This window comes from Haplochromis burtoni, unplaced genomic scaffold (assembly GCF_018398535.1).
Source record: "Haplochromis burtoni strain Fernald_Lab_line unplaced genomic scaffold, NCSU_Asbu1 Contig_224, whole genome shotgun sequence".
Lineage (NCBI taxonomy): Eukaryota > Metazoa > Chordata > Actinopteri > Cichliformes > Cichlidae > Haplochromis > Haplochromis burtoni.
The window spans coordinates 296,130-319,909 of record NW_024582585.1 but is presented as its reverse complement, the minus strand read 5'-3'; the positions used below and the strand labels follow the sequence as shown (position 1 = coordinate 319,909).

At 43.6% G+C, this 23,780-nt stretch overlaps 1 protein-coding gene across 1 annotated transcript in view; it reads right to left on the bottom strand.

Moving 5' to 3' along the window:
• The window catches only part of LOC102288915 (potassium voltage-gated channel subfamily A member 1), a 39,603-nt gene extending 22,692 nt beyond the window's left edge, over positions 1-16,911 (bottom strand). The window contains exon 1 of the mRNA XM_005937085.2: positions 14,200-16,911. Within this exon, the coding sequence (XP_005937147.1) occupies positions 14,982-16,685 (1,704 nt within the window). The 5' untranslated portion in view covers positions 16,686-16,911 and the 3' untranslated portion in view covers positions 14,200-14,981. The remainder of the gene's footprint in view (positions 1-14,199) is intronic.
• Positions 16,912-23,780: the final 6,869 nt, after the last annotated feature.

Genomic DNA, 23,780 nt, shown 5'->3' with positions numbered 1-23,780 from the left:
GTGTGTGTGTGTGTGTGTGTGTGTGTGTGTGTGTGTGTGTGTGTGTGTGTGTGTGTGAAATATATTTATATGAGTGTACATGTTATGTAACTTCCTCATTGCATTGTCTCTCCTGCTCCCAGCGTTTTCCTGGCCTGTGCACAGCAGAGCAGAGGGGATCAGAGTCCTGTTGGGGGGCTGCAGAGCTCATCTAATCACCTCAGCCGATTCAGAGCAGGCTCCGCAGCCTTCCTGCCTTTTGCTGTTAGTTTTAGTGCCAAAAGCCTCAGTAATGTGTCCACAGCTGAGCCTCATGGTCACATATTTGCTTCTGATGGTCGTGTTGTAATTGTGCTAATCACAGAGCGCTGTAATTAGCTGTGCTGCTACAGCCCCTCTAATACTTCCTGTGTTGCTTTTCTGTCATGCAAAGTCTTAGACGCCCGCGGATTTCGTACATTTATTAAAAATAGAAACAGGATAATGTAAATACTGCACACAGTATGTGTGTTATCTGAATTTGTGGGACAGTGGCTCAGATTAGTCAGGGGTGTCTTTTTAGCATCTCTCGGCTCTCAGTGAAATGAGATGTCAGTCAATCTGACAGCTGCGGATGGGTATTTTTGCCGGCATGCAAAGTTTTTTTAATCTCCTCCAAGTTTTTGAGGGCACAGCTTAAACTTCAGGCTCAAATACTGGGAAAATGTTCAAGGTCAGACAAAAGATGGAAGAAAAAAGAGTGCAGTGACGGCTGCTTCCTCACATCCAGACATCTGAATCCACGTGTCTAATTTTCTGTGCCAACAAAATCCTTCAAGAAGAATATCTGTTCATAGTAAATAAGGCTGGAGTACATGTGTTATATAAGACACTTTCCATCCGATTTTCAATTGTCCACCCAATATGATCACATAAAAATAAAATAAAAAGTCACAATGGACAAACACAGATACCGCTCTCCATGCTTTTATTCCTGGACATTATTACAGCAGCTTTGCATATTCAGTGTTCATAAAAATCCTTCTCTCACACTGTCCGAAACAAGCTGCTATAGCTCCTCTTCCTTGACTTTCTTCTTATTGGCTGCACTTGTAAACAGGTTTGGACTGCAGGTGGGTGGGGCTTCTGTGCCTGAGATGATCATGATATGGATAACCTGTCTCTGTGACATAATTCAGAGCAAAGAGTAGAAAAAGCTGTGCGAAACTGAGTATTCAGAGCGCTCTGCAGCATGAACCTTTGTTCACAGGTTTTACTATCTCTGCACTGAGCTCATTATTGGAGCCTGAATATATGACAGGAAGTAAGGAGAAGCAGGATAGGTCCCACATAATCTCAGGAGAGAGCTCACCTGACCTCTGAGCTCAGTGAGCTCTGTCCTGGTGATGATGGTCAGGTCACAAAGGAGCAGGACGCAGAAAGGATTTACCATAAGGTTCCCATATGGTTTCTTTCACAATTAAAGCATTAAAGCATAATTTCAAAATAAAATCAACAGGACAAGCTCGAAATGACTGTAGGAAAACATCCATAAAATAAACAAATGTGAAAATGGGAATGCTCATTATGGTTAATTATGGTGATTCACTACAGTATCTACTGTTCTCATGACTAGAAAAGCATTTTTTATCTGCTAGATTTGCCCAGAATAAATCTGTTAATGCGTTTCTCACTTATAGTAATGGATTTGGTTCAGTAATGCCTAACATCGAGGACTTCACAGCAAAAAGCACAGATTACTTTTCATTGAAACTATCCAGCAGGAAACTGAAGCCCGTATCAGATTTTCAGGGATGTTTTCATGGATCTGTGGATGACACTAAGCCCCCTCCTCGACACTGTTTATTCAGCTGCCAGCAGCAGACGGCTTCCCCTAATTGGGAGATCGGCCGCCAGTTCACCAGATTACAGGACGACGGCGGTGCTGCCAGAGTTTATGACGCTTGGACGGTGTCCCGGTGCTACGGTTATATCTGGCTAATTGATGCATCCAGCAGAGCAGTTTAGCCCAATAACAGCAAACAGCACAGGAAAGATGGGAATGTAGATCAGAAGTTTGTGACCACCTGAGAATCAGTAGATTGAGATTTTGTCCATTTTAACTGTGTTTTACTTCCTTTAAATATATTTTTATGTCTGTCAAGTCTGGTCCCTTTAAATAGTGTAAATTTTGTCTTTCTCTATGAAAAACAATTTAATATTGTTTATTCACACCTTTATTTAAATATCAGTGGATGTAGAAGTATTAGGCTGACCTTTGTTGAAATCATTGATGAATTGATGATGGATATTGATATTGATATTAAAGTGGAGTTTGGCATCTATTTCTCTTTTATTCCATTTTCATAAAAGGTTTTTCTGTGACATATAAACTGAGTTTCAACAACAGCTTTAAGGTCATCAGGCCCACCCCAACTCAGAACAATTAGATAAACCAGAACTGGATCTCACCTGGGCCAGCGTTCATAACTCAGGTCCAGATCTGGCCCACAAGTTGGGGAGCGATACTACAGGGAGTGCAGAATTATTAGGCAAATGAGTATTTTGTCCACATCATCCTCTTCATGCATGTTGTCTTACTCCAAGCTGTATAGGCTCGAAAGCCTACTACCAATTAAGCATACAGTGGGGCAAAAAAGTATTTAGTCAGCCACCGATTGTGCAAGTTCCCCCACTAAAATGATGGCAGAGGTCAGTAATTTGCACCAGAGGTACACTTCAACTGTGAGAGACAGAATGTGAAAAAAAAAATCCATGAATCCACATGGTAGGATTTGTAAAGAATTTATTCGTAAATCAGGGTGGAAAATAAGTATTTGGTCAATAACAAAAATACAACTCAATACTTTGTAACATAACCTTTGTTGGCAATAACAGAGGTCAAACGTTTACTATAGGTCTTTACCAGGTTTGCACACACAGTAGCTGGTATTTTGGCCCATTCCTCCATGCAGATCTTCTCGAGAGCAGTGATGTTTTGGGGCTGTCGCCGAGCAACATGGACTTTCAACTCCCGCCACAGATTTTCTATGGGGTTGAGGTCTGGAGACTGGCTAGGCCACTCCAGGACTTTCAAATGCTTCTTACGGAGCCACTCCTTTGTTGCCCGGGCGGTGTGTTTTGGATCATTGTCATGTTGGAAGACCCAGCCTCGTTTCATCTTCAAAGTTCTCACTGATGGAAGGAGGTTTTGGCTCAAAATCTCACGATACATGGCCCCATTCATTCTGTCCTTAACACGGATCAGTCGTCCTGTCCCCTTGGCAGAAAAACAGCCCCATAGCATGATGTTTCCACCCCCATGCTTCACAGTAGGTATGGTGTTCTTGGGATGCAACTCAGTATTCTTCTTCCTCCAAACACGACGAGTTGAGTTTATACCAAAAAGTTCTACTTTGGTTTCATCTGACCACATGACATTCTCCCAATCCTCTGCTGTATCATCCATGTGCTCTCTGGCAAACTTCAGACGGGCCTGGACATGCACTGGCTTCAGCAGCGGAACACGTCTGGCACTGCGGGATTTGATTCCCTGCCGTTGTAGTGTGTTACTGATGGTGACCTTTGTTACTTTGGTCCCAGCTCTCTGCAGGTCATTCACCAGGTCCCCCCGTGTGGTTCTGGGATCTTTGCTCACCGTTCTCATGATCATTTTGACCCCACGGGATGAGATCTTGCGTGGAGCCCCAGATCGAGGGAGATTATCAGTGGTCTTGTATGTCTTCCATTTTCTGATGATTGCTCCCACAGTTGATTTTTTCACACCAAGCTGCTTGCCTATTGTAGATTCACTCTTCCCAGTCTGGTGCAGGTCTACAATACTTTTCCTGGTGTCCTTCGAAAGCTCTTTGGTCTTGGCCATGGCGGAGTTTGGAGTCTGACTGTTTGAGGCTGTGGACAGGTGTCTTTTATACAGATGATGAGTTCAAACAGGTGCCATTCATACAGGTAACGAGTGGGGGACAGAAAAGCTTCTTACAGAAGACGTTACAGGTCTGTGAGAGCCAGAGATTTTCCTTGTTTGAGGTGACCAAATACTTATTTTCCACCCTAGATTTACGAATAAATTCTTTACAAATCCTACCATGTGAATTCATGGATTTTTTTTCACATTCTGTCTCTCACAGTTGAAGTGTACCTCTGGTGCAAATTACTGACCTCTGTCATCATTTTAAGTGGGGGAACTTGCACAATCGGTGGCTGACTAAATACTTTTTTAGCCCCATGTATTAGGTGATGTGCATCTCTGTAATGAGAAGGGGTGTGGTCTAATGACATCAACACCCTATATCAGGTGTGCATAATTATTAGGCAACGTCCTTTCCTTTGGCAAAACGGGTCAAAAGAAGGACTTGACAGGCTCAGAAAAGTCAAAAATAGTGAGATATCTTGCAGAGGGATGCAGCAGTCTCAAAATTGCAAAGCTTCTGAAGCGTGATCATCGAACAATCAAGCGTTTCATTCAAAATAGTCAACAGGGTCGCAAGAAGCGTGTGGAAAAACCAAGGTGCAAAATAACTGCCCATGAACTGAGAAAAGTCAAGCGTGCAGCTGCCAAGATGCCACTTGCCACCAGTTTGGCCATATTTCAGAGCTGCAACATCACTGGAGTGCCCAAAAGCACAAGGTGTGCAATACTCAGAGACATGGCCAAGGTAAGAAAGGCTGAAAGACGACCACCACTGAACAAGACACACAAGCTGAAACGTCAAGACTGGGCCAAGAAATATCTCAAGACTGGTTTTTCTAAGGTTTTATGGACTGATGAAATGAGAGTGAGTCTTGATGGGCCAGATGGATGGGCCCGTGGCTGGATTGGTAAAGGGCAGAGAGCTCCAGTCCGACTCAGACGCCAGCAAGGTGGAGGTGGAGTACTGGTTTGGGCTGCTATCATCAAAGATGAGCTTGTGGGGCCTTTTCGGGTTGAGGATGGAGTCAAGCTCAACTCCCAGTCCTACTGCCAGTTTCTGGAAGACACCTTCTTCAAGCAGTGGTACAGGAAGAAGTCTGCATCCTTCAAGAAAAACATGATTTTCATGCAGGACAATGCTCCATCACACGCGTCCAAGTACTCCACAGCGTGGCTGGCAAGAAAGGGTATAAAAGAAGAAAAACTAATGACATGGCCTCCTTGTTCACCTGATCTGAACCCCATTGAGAACCTGTGGTCCATCATCAAATGTGAGATTTACAAGGAGGGAAAACAGTACACCTCTCTGAACAGTGTCTGGGAGGCTGTGGTTGCTGCTGCACGCAATGTTGATGGTGAACAGATCAAAACACTGACAGAATCCATGGATGGCAGGCTTTTGAGTGTCCTTGCAAAGAAAGGTGGCTATATTGGTCGCTGATTTGTTTTTGTTTTGTTTTTGAATGTCAGAAATGTATATTTGTGAATGTGGAGATGTTATATTGGTTTCACTGGTAAAAATAAATAATTGAAATGGGTATATATTTGTTTTTTGTTAAGTTGCCTAATAATTATGCACAGTAATAGTCACCTGCACACACAGATATCCCCCTAAAATAGCTAAAACTAAAAACAAACTAAAAACTACTTCCAAAAACATTCAGCTTTGATATTAATGAGTTTTTTGGGTTCATTGAGAACATGGTTGTTGTTCAATAATAAAATTATTCCTCAAAAATACAACTTGCCTAATAATTCTGCACTCCCTGTACTTGGGCTGCCTCTGAATAAAATGTATTCATGTAAACCAACTGAAAAAACAGAAGTGGCCCTAATCCTAATTTACTAGGAGCCTGTGCCAATTCGCACATCTATCTCCCTCACACACTGTTAAAACTGATGACACTTGTTGGTTCACCCCTGTTTGCAGTGAAGGATGTCATCAGTGTGAGAAGCTGACCCACGTCTGCATGAGGTCTCAGCCTTTAAAGCAGAGACAGAGAGAGATTTTCAAAGTGTTCAGGCAAATATGTATATTTCATGCTGGCTGATGAAAGTTACATCATACCACTGAAAGCTTAAGAACAGGTACTAAAAACATTATCCTAAGAGCTTTGAGTACTTTCTACTTTTCTACTATTTGCAGTCAAATTAGTGTCTCAAAGCATATTACACCAATCTGACAAATCCTGTTATTCTGTCTTTGAACAAAGTGAGACATAAAGATGTGTTAGTTTCAGAAAATACCGTCCAACTTCTATAAAAGCATGAAACGTTCAATATCCAGCAGCTCTAAAGCAGTATAGTATTGAAGGTGTTTATTAGCCTAGAGCCAAATTATTAAAAGACATCTGATCTACAGTGCTGTCAGGCTTTGGAGAAAGAGAGAGGACCCAGATGGAGGAAAACTAGACCAGTAAAGCTCATTATGAGTAAAATGTTAACAAACTGTGCTGCACAAAACTTTCATCACCATCACCAACGATTACCAAAACCCCCAAAATATGAAGACTACTGTGACAGCTCCAGGACACGTTTGCCTCAGCTTCGCACGTCTTAATGTTAGCACAAAATTCAAACATTAAGACTTTAAACGGTGGAGTCCAGAAAATAGTGGGCGACAGCAAGGTGGTTACAGCCATCTTTTATATACAGTCTGTGTATATAAAAGATGGCCATATTTTGTTGATGGACATCTGGCTTGGCTGACATTTATATTTCCTTGAGCTACAGAAATGTTCATGTCTATTATTGATTATAAACAGACTTTAAAACGATCAAATAAACAAACAATTAACCTCTAGAAGAAGTGTTCAAAGATATTTAGCCATCATTCAGAGCCTTTCTTTAACAAGCAGCCAGGAGTGCACAGAGGAGATGGTGATGAAGGCTGTAATTACCCAGTGAAATCAGATGAAAGTAATAAAGGATGCAGGCTAGCATGTGCATTGGCTTCTGGTCGACTGCGTCCAGATGCTGCACTGTTGGCGGCGTGTCGGTGTAGGTGAAGCCATGTGGATCTGCAGGACAGATTTTTGTCCTGTAGCTTTCTGGTTGGTGAAAGGTTCGCACAGCAGAAATTATGCTAAACGACCGTTTTCTCCATGAAAAAGGCAACTATCATCATGGCTACAGAGGCCTCAAATGATGGCGAGTGGAGAGAAAAATGGATAAACAGAAAAGTTACATAATCTAACTGGATTCAGGCAGCGAGGGGACCTGGATCGTTCACAAAGGTCAGCAGAAGAGCCCCTGAAATGATTAAAGGCAGGAGGGGGCAGCTGATGGATGATGAGGTTTGGAAAGTTGAGCCAAGATGATTAGGTAGAAAAAAATGTCTGCATATCAGTGACTCAGGGAACATCTCCTTGATTCTTTTATCCTCTGGATAAATATTCTTTATCCTGTTATTGAATCAGAGCCTGAAAAAGAAGGTCACTGAGTCACAGCATCCATTTACGCTATGAAAACAAGTTGACTGTATAATCAATCAATCAATCAATTAATCAATCAATCAATTCAACATTTAAGGCCGACATGTTCTGCTTCTCTTTATTTCCTGTATCTCCTGCAGTAAGCAGGAAAGCACAGGAGCCCCACCAACCTGCTTTTCTGTTTACTGTCACCAACATCTGTACCATAACACACACTGAGCATGTGTGAAAAGGGCTTCCTGCTCCTACCCTTCACAATAAAAGCCCTCAGTATGTATACAACATGTAGGTTTGCAGAAGTGAAGAAGGTTTTTGCTGATAAGCAGATGAGTAAAATGAGTTACAGAAGGATGGTGAAGCAGTTTACTGCAGAGCCAAGTTTAACTTTAGTTTTACCAGCTATGAAATACAGGATTCAATATTTTCTTATAGGAATTGTATTTTCCAGATAAAACCATATTTTTTTAAGTTCTTGGAAGCTAATTTCTATTAGCCCAAAAATGATCAAAGAACTTCAGTATCAGATATTAATATTAATTATTCAAAGCTGCTGTGGAGTCAAAAACACACAGCTGGAAATAATCAGAATAATTCAGCTTTACATTCAGTGTAAAATAAGTAAGTAGGTAAAGTTTATTTATTAAGCGCTTTTCATAGACAGGTAGTCACAAAGCGCTGTACACAAAGATTAAAATAAACAGTACGATAAATAGCAAAATGCACAATATACACAATATAAGAGGTTAAATGTAAAAAGCGTTGGTCAACCGAAGGCTTGTTTAAACAGTAAAGTTTTTAACTACTTTTTAAAGGATTCCACAGAGTCAAACAAACGCAGTTGTAGAGGTAGACTGTTCCACAGCCTTGGTGCCACAGACTGAAAGGCTCTGTCCCCTTTCATCTTCATCAACCAACAAACTCTGAGTCTGTGAGCGGAGACAACGAGCAGCAGTATATTTTGTGAGAAGTTTGGATAAATAATCTGGGGCTTGGCCATGTACTGCTCTGTACGTTAAAACAATAATTTTAAAACAAATTCTAAAATCTATTGGGAGCCAATGTAAAGAACATAAAATAGGAGTAATGTGAGCACGCTTGCGAGTTAGTAGTCTGGCTGCTGCGTTTTGTGTAGCTTGGAGGCGGGAAAGCGATGATTTATCCAAGCTGGTAAACAGGGAATTACAATAATCTAAACGCGATGACACAAATGCATGGACAATCTTTTCCAGTTCAGCTAAGGAGACCATATGTCGCAGTTTAGAAATGTTCCTTAAATGAAAGAAACAGGATCGAGACAGAGATTTTACGTGGGAGTCAAGGCCCAGAGAAGAGTCAAATATTACTCCAAGATTTCAAATATTTGGCTTAGTAGAAGGACAGAAAGGGGCAAGAACCTGACTGATTTTAGAATATAGATCAGAAGGAGCTATGATCATGGTCTCTGTCTTGTTCATGTTTAAAACAAGGTAATTGTTAGAAAGCCAGTCAGAAACCTGAGTTAAGCACTGGACTAGGGTGGACAGCCTATCCAGCTGATGAGGCTTAAAGGACATATATACAGCTGAATGTCATCAGCATAGAAAGGATAAGACAGATCACTAAAAGACTGAATAATGCCATCTAAAGGAAACATATAAAAAGAAAATAATAATGGACCCAAAACTGAACCCTGTGGAACCCCGCAGGTTAGGGCAGCAATGTTAGAGAAGAACCTGTCAGTCCTAACAGAAAAGGTCCTACCTGATAAATAGGAAGAAAACCAGTCTAAGGCGGTGCCAGATATACCAGCCAGAACTTTCAGCCTGTTAAGTAGGAAAGGTCACTTTATTCACTCGCACTGTTGACAAGAAGAACATCGAAACACTAAATTTAAAGGCTAATTTTATCCAAAGCAAACAGACTTTCACAGTCCTTCATTCCCGCAGAAGGATGATCTCGGACAGCTCTAAGATCACAGTAACACCCCACACACCCCAGCTCCACAGTTTGATTTTGTCTAATTCCTGTGTCTACATGACGACTGTCGAGTACAAAGCCGGCTCTGAAGAAATGGTTCCTATGTTTGCTGTGGACGACCCTCACTGCAAATCCATGACTGTGAGTCAAACGTTCTCATCCAACATCAGCAGCCAACATTAGGTATAAACGGTGACAGCGTTGTTTTAAGCAGTAAGTAAAGAAGGGTTTCTCCTCCAGCTGCTTTTCAGGCTGTCTCTCACAGACAGACAGTTGTTATGATGTGCCAGTGATCATAAGGCCTCATAAATTGGAAGTTATTACAAAGGAAATGGAGAAAGTGATAATGCATCCATTAATACTCATTTAGATGCTCATTGTGCAATGGTGGAGCTTGAATCTTAAAAAATGTACCTTTTTATTCTGATCCCAGAAGCAGAAAGTTCACTTCTGGATTCTCTCTATAAAATTGCCTCCTGAAAAGCTCGGGCAACTGATTGGTTAGCTGAACTGTCAGAACTGAAGTTTACCTTATATGGTCTCATATTGAATTCATAATATGTGGGGCTTAATATGCTTAAAATGAAATGCTATTTTCACATGTACAGCAACCAACCTGCAGTTCCTGAGTTCCTCAGTCCCCAATCCCATGTTAAAGCTTCACAGCCGAAATAAACATTATTACAGCCTGACACACAAATGGTTTTCTCTCTGTGGATAATTTCTCCCTTCATAACAACAGTTTTAAGATAAAATTGTATTAAAGCTTAAAGTTTGGGTTATTAGGGGCTTGGCCTCTTTGACTGACAGTTAGATGGTGATGCCGGTGGCATGAACTGCTAGCTGTCTTTAACTGGACCTCTGGACCGTGTTTGTGCTTGTTGGAGCCTTTTGGAGCATTTTTAATGACATCATGTGACCAATAACATGGCTGCTGTGAGGTTTCTGTAAGTTCCAGTTTTGGTTCACATTGAAGTTCTACCTTAAAGTCGTGAACTCTGGGTAGTGACTGATAGAATAAACCTGGGTTACGTCAGATTCACATGTACTTGTCTGTAAGAAAGACTTGACTAAACACGTAGGAGCTTCTTCTTTCTGGAACTCTGCTTCTTCAGCGTGTGGATCAAATAAGCAGACAACACGCTTTCACTCCCAAAGCGTAACATTTTATGCTAGGTGACAAATTGTCTGTATATTACACTTTCAGCCATCCAACAGGTCCCTATATTACGAGTTCAGAAAAATGAGGAAACATGAGAACCGTTTGGAATGAATCTACACATGTACTTTTATTTTACTTAAATCACTTTGGAAAACACTATCTAACATGATTAAGGTGGTGGTTAACAGTTATGGTTAAGGTTAGCGATAATGTTAGGGTGAGGGCTGGAATACAGGGCTGGAACATGTGTTATCGCAGGAGCATCATTCTGTTTGCACAATCCAGCACGTAGCATAAGAACACAAACCATCACCTTTCGCGTTCCCATGGAACGCCTCGGGGCGTGACAAATCATCAGTATATTCCGCATCGGGAGTGAGAATGGGCTGGAGCAGACTGTGAAATTGAACTCGAATGTTCAGTGGTCAGCTACAGAAATGAGGAGCTTTGGATTTAAACTGCTCTCGATATTTGAGGTAACAGACGCAACTACTAATAGAAGGCAAGATATTGCTGACTAAACTAAAGGCTGTGTGGGAAATGTAATAGAGTATTATGTAAGCATCCATCAGCCACAAACTGATGCATGAACAGCCAGTAGTTCTTTCAGTTGAATGTGCTTTAGGACATCCACACGGATCTCGTAGTGTTGCTTCTTTGTGCTGGAAGCAGCTGAGGTGGTTCAGACGTTATGAAGAGCCTTTCTGTGCTCTCCCAGCTGGGAGGAGACCCCGGGGTAGACCCAAAACTCTCAGGAGAGATTATATTTAACTCCTCTGGTCTGAGAACACCTCGGGATCCCAAAGGAGAAACTGGAAGGTGTTGCTGGGGAATGCGACATCTGAAATATCCTGTTTAGCCTGCTGCTGCTACCCGACTTCAGACAAGCTGAATATAACTGACCGATTCAGACGATATTCTCCTTCAAACTAAACGATGTGGTGGTTTCCTTGTGTGCTGTTTTTGTTTGCTGGACAGGATCAGGCCAAAGGAGGAAGCTGCTTTATAATTAGGGATGCAGATTTTGTGATGTGCAGTCTCTCCTAATTTTGATAAAAACCTCTATAAATATCTAAAGTGGACTTGTTTGGTGCATTAAGATGCCCCCATCGAACCTCCAGCGCTCCCCGGTCTCCCAGGAAAAATGTGCAGGAAGCTCCCAGCTGCTTCAGAGATAACACCCAAAGTGACAGCTGATGGCTTCTCGCCTGCAGACTCCATCTGTGCACTGCCACTTTTACCCAAACTAAAAATAAAAGATAACAAATCCCCACCTTCCACTGAGGGAGGTGGGAGCTTGAGTCCAACTGAACGACAGGAAGACAGAGCATGAATGAAACAAGTGAAAGTGCTTTCTGTTTAATGTTTGCCTTCATCTTTAAATATTCAATATTAATATTCATCTTTAAATACCGGTCTTAGTACATGAAGACAGTGATGTGTCTTTTCATCATTTGGAAGCTGTAAGTCTGACAAACTGTTGGAGTCATTTTAATTTTAAATCTACCTGGACACTGGCTCAACAGTTAAGTTGTCCAAAAAAGTCATGATTTTAGTTACCGTGTTCAGTCTGCCCCATATCTTCACAAAGACATCCCTCCTCTGCGGTAACTCTCACACTAATCTGCTCTGAAACAGCTCCAACTTGTCCTTCCAGCAGGTCAAAGGCAGCGTTTTGTTTTCCCAGCATAAGTCTTCTGTTTTTAACACATCAGAGGTTACATGTCACAGGCTTTGTACTCCATAGCCTGAGACCTAACGAAGCCTGCGAGGTGAGGATTAGCGACTTCAGTCACCAGTGGGTTAGTTAGAGTTCGCAGCCCTCCAGGAGATATTGTGAAAGTGATTCATCAAACAGATGTCCAGACTTTAAGGTTAATTAGAAGATGTGTGATTGTTAAAGATGCTGCCACTTTAAAGCTTGCTGGATTTAGAAATACTGGAGAAAAGCCACCAGTTTACGCTCACAGTGCTTAAAATACTCGAGTCATACACGCATACATGGTGAAAGGTTTCAGCTTCGACGTTATGGATGGTCGTCACGTCACTTCTCCTCCATATTTGCAGCTTAGTTTGTAATGCTGTGATAACAGTATGGGTACAGAGACGGCTCTGATACTGAGCTAAGCTCTGAAGGCACCAAGCCACATGTAACCTGTGTGAAAGCTGCAATCATTTTAGTAATGTTTCCAGACTCTTAGCTTTAGCATGATGATGAAGACTTCCATGTTCACTGCAGAATATTATTAGCTGTATTTTTAGCTGAGTATGTTGGGGAAAAAACATGCTGGGATTCAAAAAATATTTGGAGTAATGATGTAATTATCATGTTTGCTTGAATAATCAATCATTTTCTTAGGACACTTGAAATAATTTAGCTGTGTTATGAAACATGATCCTAAACTCGGACTCATTCTTGGACAGATGTTAAATAAAGACACTCCTGTAGGAACAGGTCAGAAGGAGGATTCCTCCCAAAAAGTATGAAATGAAATGAAATAAAATCCACAGCGAGTATCCTGGTGTGTGGTTAGTATGCTGATTGGTTGAAACGTGCACATGGATAAGAGAGGACTTGAAATGAAAATTCACCACAAATACGAAAAATAATGAAAGATCCAAAAAAAAGCTCAGACAGGCTGATTAATTTCTTTTCACGCCATCATAAAGAAATTCTTTCTCCACTTTCACTTCTGTTTTCTCTGTGGGTGGAGCTAAACAACATAACCAACAACAAACTACTGCCCCCTGTTGATAGTACAGCACAACAACATGTACACATTGGTCTGCAGAGCTCTTTATAGAATCAGCAGGGCCACACTTGCCCTGTCTCAAAAGTATTTGTGTAATTTCTCTTGCTGCCTGAAGGTGGCAACAAAAAGCTCTAATCCTGTTTCTGACCAGAGCGTTCTCACTCCCGAGGCGTAACATGTCGACGTTTTGTCACGTCCCGCGGCGTTCCTGAGGAACGCGAAAGGAGACCTTCGGCGTTCTTATGGTACGCGGCGGGTTATGGCTGGAATCCAGTGCAATGACGCTCCCGCGGTAATAGACGTTCCAGCCCTGTATTCCAGCCCTAAACCTAACCTTATCCCTAGCCCTGAGCATAACCTTATTCCTGACCTTAACCAGGACTTTAATGATGTTAAATAGCGTGTTTCTAAGCGATTTGAAGAAAAAGAGCGAACATGTGTAGGTTCAGTCCAGACGGTTCTCATATTTCCTCTTTTTCCGAGGTCGTCATTTAGGAACGTGGTGGGTAGCCGAAAACGTAATATGTTGACGATTTGTCACCTAGCGTAAAATGTTACGCTTTGGGAGTGAGAACGGGTTGTTCTGACACATATCTCTTCCTGTTAAAAGGGAGATTTTCCCCCCACTGTTGTCAAGTGCAGTATAGTATATAATCTAAAGTGTCACTCAGGTGACTATGACTTTGCTGACTATATTAAAGACTATATTCATATTGCATCCGACTTATGCTCGGATGCAATATGAATATAACCAAAATTCGTGTATATTTAAATAATATAGAGTAGAAGTTTGTATGCTTTGTTTTTAATAGACAAAAATAAAATGTAATTTAAATTTAAGATATAATTGAATTTTTGTAACTTGAAATTTGGCATCAATCGGACTCCATACCGAGGAGCGTGGTGCTGAAAGGACAGCTCCCGGCGACATGACTGTGCCTCACGTGCACACTACTGAGCATGTCATTACATAAAAACTCTTAAAATGTGCTCACATGTTCTCACCTGGTATCGCTGATGCTCGATCTCTCCAGACGGTTTCTGCTCTGTCCTCTTTTCTTGGCTGTTGTTCCCTCAGTTTAAAAAAAAAATCCCAAATGTTCTTTATTTAAAAGTTCAAGGCTGAGGTCCCCCCCCAAACCCTCTCTGATTTAAACAGAACCTGAGTGAAGGAAAACAGGTGTCTGCATCTCAAAAATATACTTTTGTTTTTCTACAATAAGAGCAGCCTGTGGGGAATATTTACACGTCTGCTGCCAGTATAAACATCACAGTTGGGAAATTATTATTATTATTATTATTATTATTATTATTATTATTATTATTATTATTATTATTTGTTGTTGTTGTTGTTGTTGCACTACTGAATGTGGTCTGCGTCCTGCATTATATACACAGTCTGGTTGGTCCCGGTAATCCTCTCACTGTGTCAAGTAATTATTCCGAGTCGTGCTTGTCCCTGATTATCTGCAGCATCTGATGTCCCACTTCCCTCTAATTCATCCATGAGTTAGATTTGATGCTCTGCAGGTGTCCCTGCTTTATTAAAGGGCCTCTGTGTTGCATCACATGCGCTGCAGCTCGTTCATAACTCCGCACTTTTAACTGTCGTGCTTACCAGATGATGGGGATTAAAGTGTGCTTTTTATAAACCAACCCTCTTAAAACTTTTCAGGATTGCAATGTGTTGATCCTCCAACTGCAATGTGCAAAGACTTAAGAGCCCATTAATGGGGTTTATTCTACACGACTGTATCTGCTTTAAGCCCAGGTGTGCTCGTGCACGGCTAAAGGTCCGTCTCCCGCGTGTCCAGACAGAACGCGTAAAGGGATCTCTTGAAGTCCACGCTGCTGTTTGCTTTGATGTTCGTTTTCTCCACCGAAGCGCCCGCCTCGTTGTTCTCCACATCCTGAGACTTCACGGACGCTTTGCTGCCTTTGCGCTTAAGCTCGGGGCTCTCTCTGCCGCTGTTGGGCTCGTCCTTCAGGGAGGACTGATCCTGGTCCGTCTCCCGGTGGTAGAAGTAGTTGAAGTTGGACACGATGACGGGCACCGGCAGCGCGATGGTCAGCACTCCGGCGATGGCGCACAGAGAGCCCACGATCTTCCCCCCGACTGTCACCGGCCTCATGTCACCATAACCCACAGTTGTCATGGTGACTACCGCCCACCAGAAGGCGTCGGGGATGCTGGAGAAGTGGGACTCCGGCTCGTCAGCTTCGGCGAAGTACACAGCGCTGGAGAAGAGGATGACCCCGATGAAGAGGAAGAAGATGAGCAGGCCAAGCTCGCGCATGCTGGCCTTCAGAGTCTGGCCCAGGATCTGCAGCCCTTTGGAGTGTCGGGACAGCTTGAAGATGCGGAAGACCCGGACCAAGCGGATGACCCTCAGGATGGCTAGAGACATGGCCTGCTGACCGTTCTGGTGCTCCTGGCCCTGCTGCTCCGCCAGCTCAGTGCCCACGGTGATGAAGTAAGGCATGATGGACATGATGTCGATGATGTTCATGATGGTCTTGGAGAACTCGGACTTGCTGGGGCACGCAAAAAAGCGCACGATGAGCTCGAAGGTGAACCAGATGACGCACGTGGTCTCGATGATGAAGAAGGGGTCGGTGAAGGTGAGCGACGGCCGGGGCGCCGTGCTGTTGTCCAGACGGCTGGTGACCGCCAGCTCCCTCTCATCCCTGAATTCCGGCAGCGTTTCCAGGCAGAAGGTGATGATGGATATGGTGATGACGATCACGGACACGATGGCGATGCCCCGGGCCGGGCTGGAACTCTCCGGGTACTCGAAGATGAGCCAGACCTGCTTCTGGAACTCGTTCTGCGGCAGCGGCTTCTCCTCCTCTTTAATGAAGCCCTCATCCTCGCGGAACCGGTCCATGGCCTCCTCCCCCAGCTGGTAGAACCGGATCTCGTCCGCAAACACGTCTATGGACACGTTGACGGGTCTCCGGATCTTTCCTCCGGACTGATAAAAATACAGTATCCCGTCGAAGCTCGGCCGGTTCCGGTCGAAGAAGTACTCGTTCCGGAGCGGGTCGAAGTACTTGATCCTCTTAGCGGGGTCTCCCAATAAAGTGTCAGGGAACTGGTTGAGGGTACCCAGCTGGGTCTCGTACCTCAGACCCGCGATGTTGATGAGCACCCTCTCGTTGCTCTCCGTATCCATGTCCATGTCCAGCATGTCCTCGTCGAACAGGTGGGGACTGTGGTCCGCGCGTAAAAGCGCATCCATGGCGTTCTCGCTGCAGCTCAGAGTGTTGTTCATGTCATTGATCTTCCAGGGGCTGTGCGGCGGCTGCGGGCCGCCCCGGGTGTTCAGCTCCTTGCTGTAGTCCTCTCCCCGCCCGCCTTGAACGAAGCCCGACTGAGGGACATCCAGCGCGTTCCGGCAGCTCTCCTCGGCAATGTTGCCTCCACCTCCTCCTCCTCCACCGCTCCCTTTTGCGCCGCCGTTCTCAAAGCTCACCAAGGCTATCTCCATCCCGCAGCCATCCACAGTTACAGCGCGCAGAGCAGGAGAGACTTGTTGATCCTGAGCGCGAACATCCTCCAGGAAACTCACAGAGAGGAGCAGCGGGGGAGACGCAGCTCCTGCAGCTCCTACTCAAGGGACCGCATCTGTGGAGGGTCTTCTGTTCTTCAGGCTCCGAGCCGCCGCACGTCTGCGCCAAACGGACGGGAAAAGCGCACAAAAGGAGAAGAAGACCCGGATGATACACACACAGAGAGAGAGAGAGAGAGAGAGAGAGAGAGAGAGAGAGAGAGAGAGAGGCAGCAGTGATCACTCCTGACGTCAAAAGTGTTGCTCGACCTGCTGCGCTCTCCTCTCTCTCTCTCTCTCTCTCTCTCTCTCTCTCTCTAGAGTGGGGACAAAGCGCGCGCACTGACCATCTCATTTTTTAATATTCACTTTCATTTATTTGGATTTCTGCGCAGGGAACAGTCCACGCGCACGTGCAAACAGCGACGGTTTAAAAATGTCACTGAAAACCTCAAAGATCAAAGTCTGATCCAACACAACATGACGGTTTGTGGCAAAAAGCCCCATTGTCTCACCTGCGCGCTCCCACCCGGTACACACCTGTGAGCTTGTCAGGCAGTGTGAATGAAGAGGTCAAAGGTTACGAGCGCCACAGCTGCCCAAGGACAGAACAGAATCAGTATTTCAGTGTTGGAGAAGAAGATACATGAAAACTTTTTATTTCCATGAAGTTTGTTTTGTCTTGATTTATAAACCTTTGCTCCTGTTTCCTGTCACTCTGACCTCTCCCTGTCAGCCATCTGTGATCTCCTTGCATTGGTTCCTAATACAGAGACAGCCCAACTTGCTTGCACACTCAGCCTGAAGCCCACCTGTTTGCGGAGGACAGCGACCATGAAATTCCATCTGAAACCACACGCTGCTGTTCCTCTGCCGGCCACCAGGGGCACCAGTTGTGAGCCAGTCCTCACAAAGTCCTGTTAACATAAACATACTGACAGGCTCATGCAGAAGCTGTTTTGGTGTCTGTATATAACCCTTAACAAGAGTGAGGATTGGCATTGACTAACACTACCTCAGATGACCTCGCTGGTTTTTGTGGACACAAATCCATGCTTCAGTTTATTCTGAAAAACAGAATAAACTGAGATGCTGTGAGGTCATGTGGTGATTTCTTTCTGTCATTTTGTTTTTATTTTCACTCCTTACACAACATCAGACCTTCCTTTGTGTGTTTTGCTGCCACAGCAGCACACGTGTGCAAGCTTTCAGGTCTCCTTATTGCGCACACATCCATCTCCTTACAGTGTGAGCATAAAGGCTTGCTTTCCACATGATGGCATCCATGGACTCGCGGCTTTCATGCGTGCCTCTTTGTTTCCTTTATGCTCGTGTCCTCTGCTGCTCTGCTGCTGCTGGCTTGGCCCTGGGGCCACACTCTGCCTCATCCTACTGGCTCTGAAGGAGATGGATACATCTTTTCTTTAAAACACAAACTCATGTTTGTCTGCACATATAGAAACATCCCCATCAGTCCACCACTGCTGGTCAGCTGTTACTTTATGGTTGAAGTGAGTTCTTGTACTATCATGTTTGGATCTTATGCAGCCATGTGAGTCTTTATGTCAACATTGTAATTATTAACCAGCAACAAGCTGGAGCATCATTTTCTGTTTTGCTGTAATCATGAAAGATCCTTGTTTCTGTGTTCTGTGGAGTTTATTCTGCGTTTAATCATCTTTTTAATCATTATTTTTGTTGGTTTTATGAGAAATTAATGATAAGTTTGAATTTTTTTTTTCTTGTGCTTTTCAGTATCTTGCTGTTGATGTCTAGAGAACTTCAGTCACTGCTCAGCAATATCCAAATAAAATACAAAACTGCTCCTCAAACTTCATGGATGGTATTCTGGTCTTCTGAATAGAAGAGAAGATGTTAACTTAACCTTACCGGTTAGGTTTCATTCTCTCAGTCACTACCCAGTGTTCATGACTTTAGGTTCACTCAGCAAAACCAGAGCTCAGATTTCCTAGATGTTGTGTTAGTACAAAAACCTGAAGGCAGCCATATTATTGGTCAGATTATTCATTACAAACACCCCAAAAGGAAACTCAGCTTCATGTTTCAGACACAGGTGTTGATTTCTGGCTCTTATAGTATAAAAAAGCTACACGCAGCGCAACATTTAAGCAGTATTTCCAATCAAGGCAGCAAATTCAATTTTATTTATACAGCGCCAAATCAAAACAGTCGCCTCCAGGTGCTTTATATTATAAGGTACACCATACAATAATACACACAGAAAAAACCCAGCAATCATATGACCCCCTGTGAGCAAGCATTTTGGTGACAGTGGGAAGGAAAAAAATTCTCTTTTAACAAGAAGAAACCTCCAGCAGAGCCAGGCCAGTTATTGTGCAGGGTCGCTTAAGCCAACCAAAAAAACAGAAAACTTTGTCTGACATTATCCTACTGCTTTTGTTTGAATATAATTGGCATGTCTCTTTTTATGAGCGACAGTATGCAGACGTGATTAGACTGAGGATTCTTGATTGTACTGTCAGGGTGCGATCAAGGTTCCGGTGCTATTTATGGTTGAATGGTTGAAAAACAAAACAGTGCAAATGTTTCATAAGAAATAAGATCTCTGGTTCTATGTTAGGTGAACATTTTAGACATAAAGGAAAAGCAAATGTAACAGAGTTTCATATTCAGGCAGTAACTCAGATTCAGGGAACAATCTGATCTGGTAATATTTTGGCAGCATTTGCAGTGCCTCTGTCAGTGCGATCCAGGGTGGCTGTGGCTACAATGTAGCTTGGCATCACCAGTGTGTGAATGTGTGTGTGAATGGGTGGATGACTGAATGTGTAAAGCACTTGGGGTCCTTAGGGACTAGTAAAGCGCTATACAAATATAGGCCATTTACCATTTTACCATTAATAACAAAAAAAAAAAAAGAAATAGGAAGAATACAAACTGCACTCACCTAAGTTAAATTCCTGGTTTTAAGAAGCATCGCCACTGAGACCCCTCCTGCTACCTCACCTCTAATGTAAGATCTTTAACCGAGTACTGTTCAGAGTGCACCGACTGAACATCCAAAATCCTACAAAGGACACGTAGATGCACGCCGGTGGACACAGAGAGCCGGAGCGCTTGTTTCTAAAAGCAGAGGAGGGCGACCTATTTAAAAGGTTAGTTTCTCAGCCCTGTGGGTGGATTAGCAAAACAAAGCATGAGCACTATATTTATCCGTTTCCTTATCTAATGCCGCAGCCTCATCATGATAAGAACTTTGTGCATCTCCCTGCCCCTGGATTAATGCACTGTTCTCAGACTCCTGCAGCCATGAATAATATCCCACCATCACCCATCCCACTGTGTGACTGGCCACTGGCAACACAGCGATTTCACGCACTGGATACAGCCATTAGGAGGTTTTTACAATAAACTTTATCATGTTTGTCATGCGGGCGCTCCAAAAACATGAAATTGTAGCTGGATGCTGTGAGGTATAAAATCGGGGGAGCAGAAACAAACAGGGACATGAGAAAAGAGCAAATGATTAGCACAGAGATGAGAGATTATTTTGCTGCATCCTAATGTGATGTTCACATGTGTCTGATCTGCAGGTTTCAGAGGCCCAGAGGGAAGGAGGGCTTTAACTGTGTTCTATTATTATGAGAAATCTTCTCCTAAGACCTGTGGTCATGGCAGCAGGTGCAGTCACAAGTGCTACATAAAGAATATACAAACACTGGAGTGGTTGTGTTTAAATCTGAAAGCTCTTGGTCCAACCTTATATCCTGACACCATGAACATAACAAATTCTGCACCTGTCCTCATCAAACAGGTGGGGACTGTGGTCCGCGCGTAAAGGCGCATCCATGGCGTTCTCGCTGCAGCTCCAAGTGTTGTTCATGTCATTGATCTTCCAGGGGCTGTGCGGTGGCTTCTGGTTTTAATGTTATGCCTCCACATGCTGACCTTTAAGCATAATTATATATACATGTGAAAATGTTAAGGCCAGGCTGCAGGTGTGTAACAACACATCAAAAGAAAAAACACGTATAAATAACTACATCACGTAAACAACTCAGTTTGTTCTGCTGCCCTACCCTGAGCCCGAGGTCACTAAAATAAAAATAACAAATCCAGCCAGTTTTCCGTCTTGTGTTTTACTCAGGTGTGTATGAGCCAATATGAATGTCTCTGTGAAAAACCAAGTTGGCACAGGCTGGACTTACCTGGGTCCACTCACTTTGGCAAAACACTCGCAAAACACAAAGATGTTCTGAAGGAAGTGTGCAGGAATCATCCTGTGAGGGACATGAAGGCACAAACCTTTCTGGCATCAGCTGCTGACAGATTTCAGGTGCTGAATAAAAACCCCCATCACACAAACAGCTCCTGCATGTGAGTGTGGTCAGTGACTGCTCCTTCGGGGCAAAGGAAGGAGAGCAGATTCATGTAGTTATATAAACTTTTAATTTTGTAGTATAAGCTTAAATAAAAAAAACAAAACAAAAAAACAACTGAACTGATTATGTATTTTACAGCAGATTTTTTTCATCCTCAGCTCCAGTTCATGTGTAAAAAACAAAATGGCTGCTTTTAAGGCCTGAGGTGTGCAAACTCTGAACTCCGAGATGGAAGCATCCTGCTGTGTTACTGACGGAGGTTCAGTCACTGAATGTCCCAAACCTCAGCCATCCTGATGAACATGTGTAGGAGTTGGAGCTGAGTCCCACTCTGCGGTACTCCAGGTCCTGTTACCAGCTACACAGGGAAACGGTAACCATAACAACAGGTAACCACTAACAACCAGCAACCATAACGACGGCAGCTCACAAATTAGCTCTCTAATTACAGAGACACAGTTCAGAGCTTCTGCAGCTGATAACAACAACATAGCTTCTTAAAAAAACTGCAGACACGCATCAGGTCTGCAGGTCAGCCACACAACAAAGAAGTTCTCATTTAAACACAGCAGAGGCACAGAGACAAGCAAATCTACTTTTAAATACCAGAGAAGCACCGGTTTTTCATCTGTATAAAGATCAGTAAGTGTTACAAGGATCCAGAGGCTGTGAGCAACTTGTTGTGTGTATAGTTTGGTTCCATCTTCTTTTGGACACTTCCTCTGCTCCAGTCATTGGAGAAGAAGGGGCAGACACCTCCAATGGCTCCTCTGGGGGACACTGAGGCCTTCCTCAGACCTAAAGGACTGGTTGTTATTTAGTACTCCTTTTCTGCTCTGCTTCAGCAGCCAGAGTGGTTTCTATCTTACATTCACCCCAATGAACCCATCAGGAACAATTTGGGGTTCTATGTCCAGCCCAGTGGATCGAACAGCCTGCTCTAACTCCTATCCCAGATCAAATCACCATGTCCTGTGTCTGCTCCAGCGTCTCCTCCCAGTGCCTGAAACACCTCACCTAGGACTTTGGTTTCTCTCTGTTTCAAGTTCCTGCCTCCTCCCATCAGCACACAGTATTCTTATTCTGGCATCTGTGGTTAGGTCCACACCTGGAAGACTGACCAGCCTTAGCTAAAATAATGCTACAGCAGAGAGACAACAAAAAACCCAACAAACTTGCAAACAATTAAATTTTGTCCAGTTATTTAATAAGAGGACTGAGAGATAACAAACTCATCACAATAAAGGAGATAACAACAGTGCTGAAGAAATGAGAAAAGCTCAGTGGTGGGCAGGTGACCATAAGCCACATGATTGGAGTGTGGCAGCTGGAGTTTGAGTCTGACCAGCACTCACTTTCCTGCCTGTCTTCACTGTTCTGTTATCAAATAAAGGCAACAAAAGAAACAATCAACTCGAGCATTATGAAACAAAAAGGACACAAAGGATGAAAACACCCCAAATAAATGCCAGAGCACAGCTGGATGATTCACCCTCCAGCCTATGAACAGCAGATAACACCTGCTTATATCTACAGCTGCAGCTCTCTGATGCTGACTCTGTTATCACGTTATCATGTGTTCATATGATTATTGTTCTTTGGTTTGTTGCAGGTCAGGGTAGATCGGCCGTCTGATTGGTGCCAGTCATCAAAGTACTTTCTGTCCCCCTGACAAAGAAATGAAGGTCACAGAGAGGACACAAAAGCATGCAGAGCATCAACAAAACAAACCAGAGAACAACATTAAATGGAGGAACACCTGAGGACGATGAAGAGCACAAACAGAGAAAATGATGAAGGAAAAACACAAAACTACTCCCCTTCTTATTTCTCAGATTGTGCATGTTCAGTTCCTCTCCTCGACTCCTCCATTGGGCTGAAGGAAGAATGAGAAAGATGTGGGAACAATCAGCAAATCAGAGGCGACAGGCAAGAAAGACAGGAAGTGGAAACCAGGAGACAGACAACACCAGGAAGGATAAAACTGGGTCTAAAACATGAGAAACAGATCAAAGTTCTGCGTTCTTCCAGAAACATTTATCTGCGTGGGTTCTTCCAGACACAGAACCGTGTGTGTGTGTGTGTGTGTGTGTGTGTGTGTGTGTGTGTATCGGTACAGTAGCAGAGAAATGTCAGATTCAGTACCCATGTGGAGACGAGCAGCACACTGCTGGGATGACAGTAGGCCTGAGTCAGACTCTGCAACACCTGAGGGAGCGTCACCAACCTCACATCACCACATCTGTGTGTGTGTGTGTGCGCGTGTGTGTAGGTTTCACACGGAGTGCTTGCATGTGTGTGTGTTAAATATATGTGTGTGTGTTTATAGGCTCAGGGCTGCATGCAGAGAGTGGCGTGGAGGGGGGAGCACTGTGATGAGTTTAAGAAGTCTTGACAGCAGATGCCTGCATAATAACGCAGAGAGAGGACATGTGCAAGCAGGAAAATCAAGGACACCACGTCATGCGTGCCACTCATTTAAAGTAACAGTTTCTGTGGCGGCTTAGAGCGTGCACGCAGATTATGTGCAGAAAAGGCTGCAGATGCTGCTAAATGGATTTGGAAATCAGTGCTGAGAAATATAGCCGAGCAGGGATTTAAAGAGCTGTGTGTGTGTGTGTGTGTGTGTGTGTGTGTGTGTGTGTGTGTGTGTGTGTGTGTGTGTGTGTGT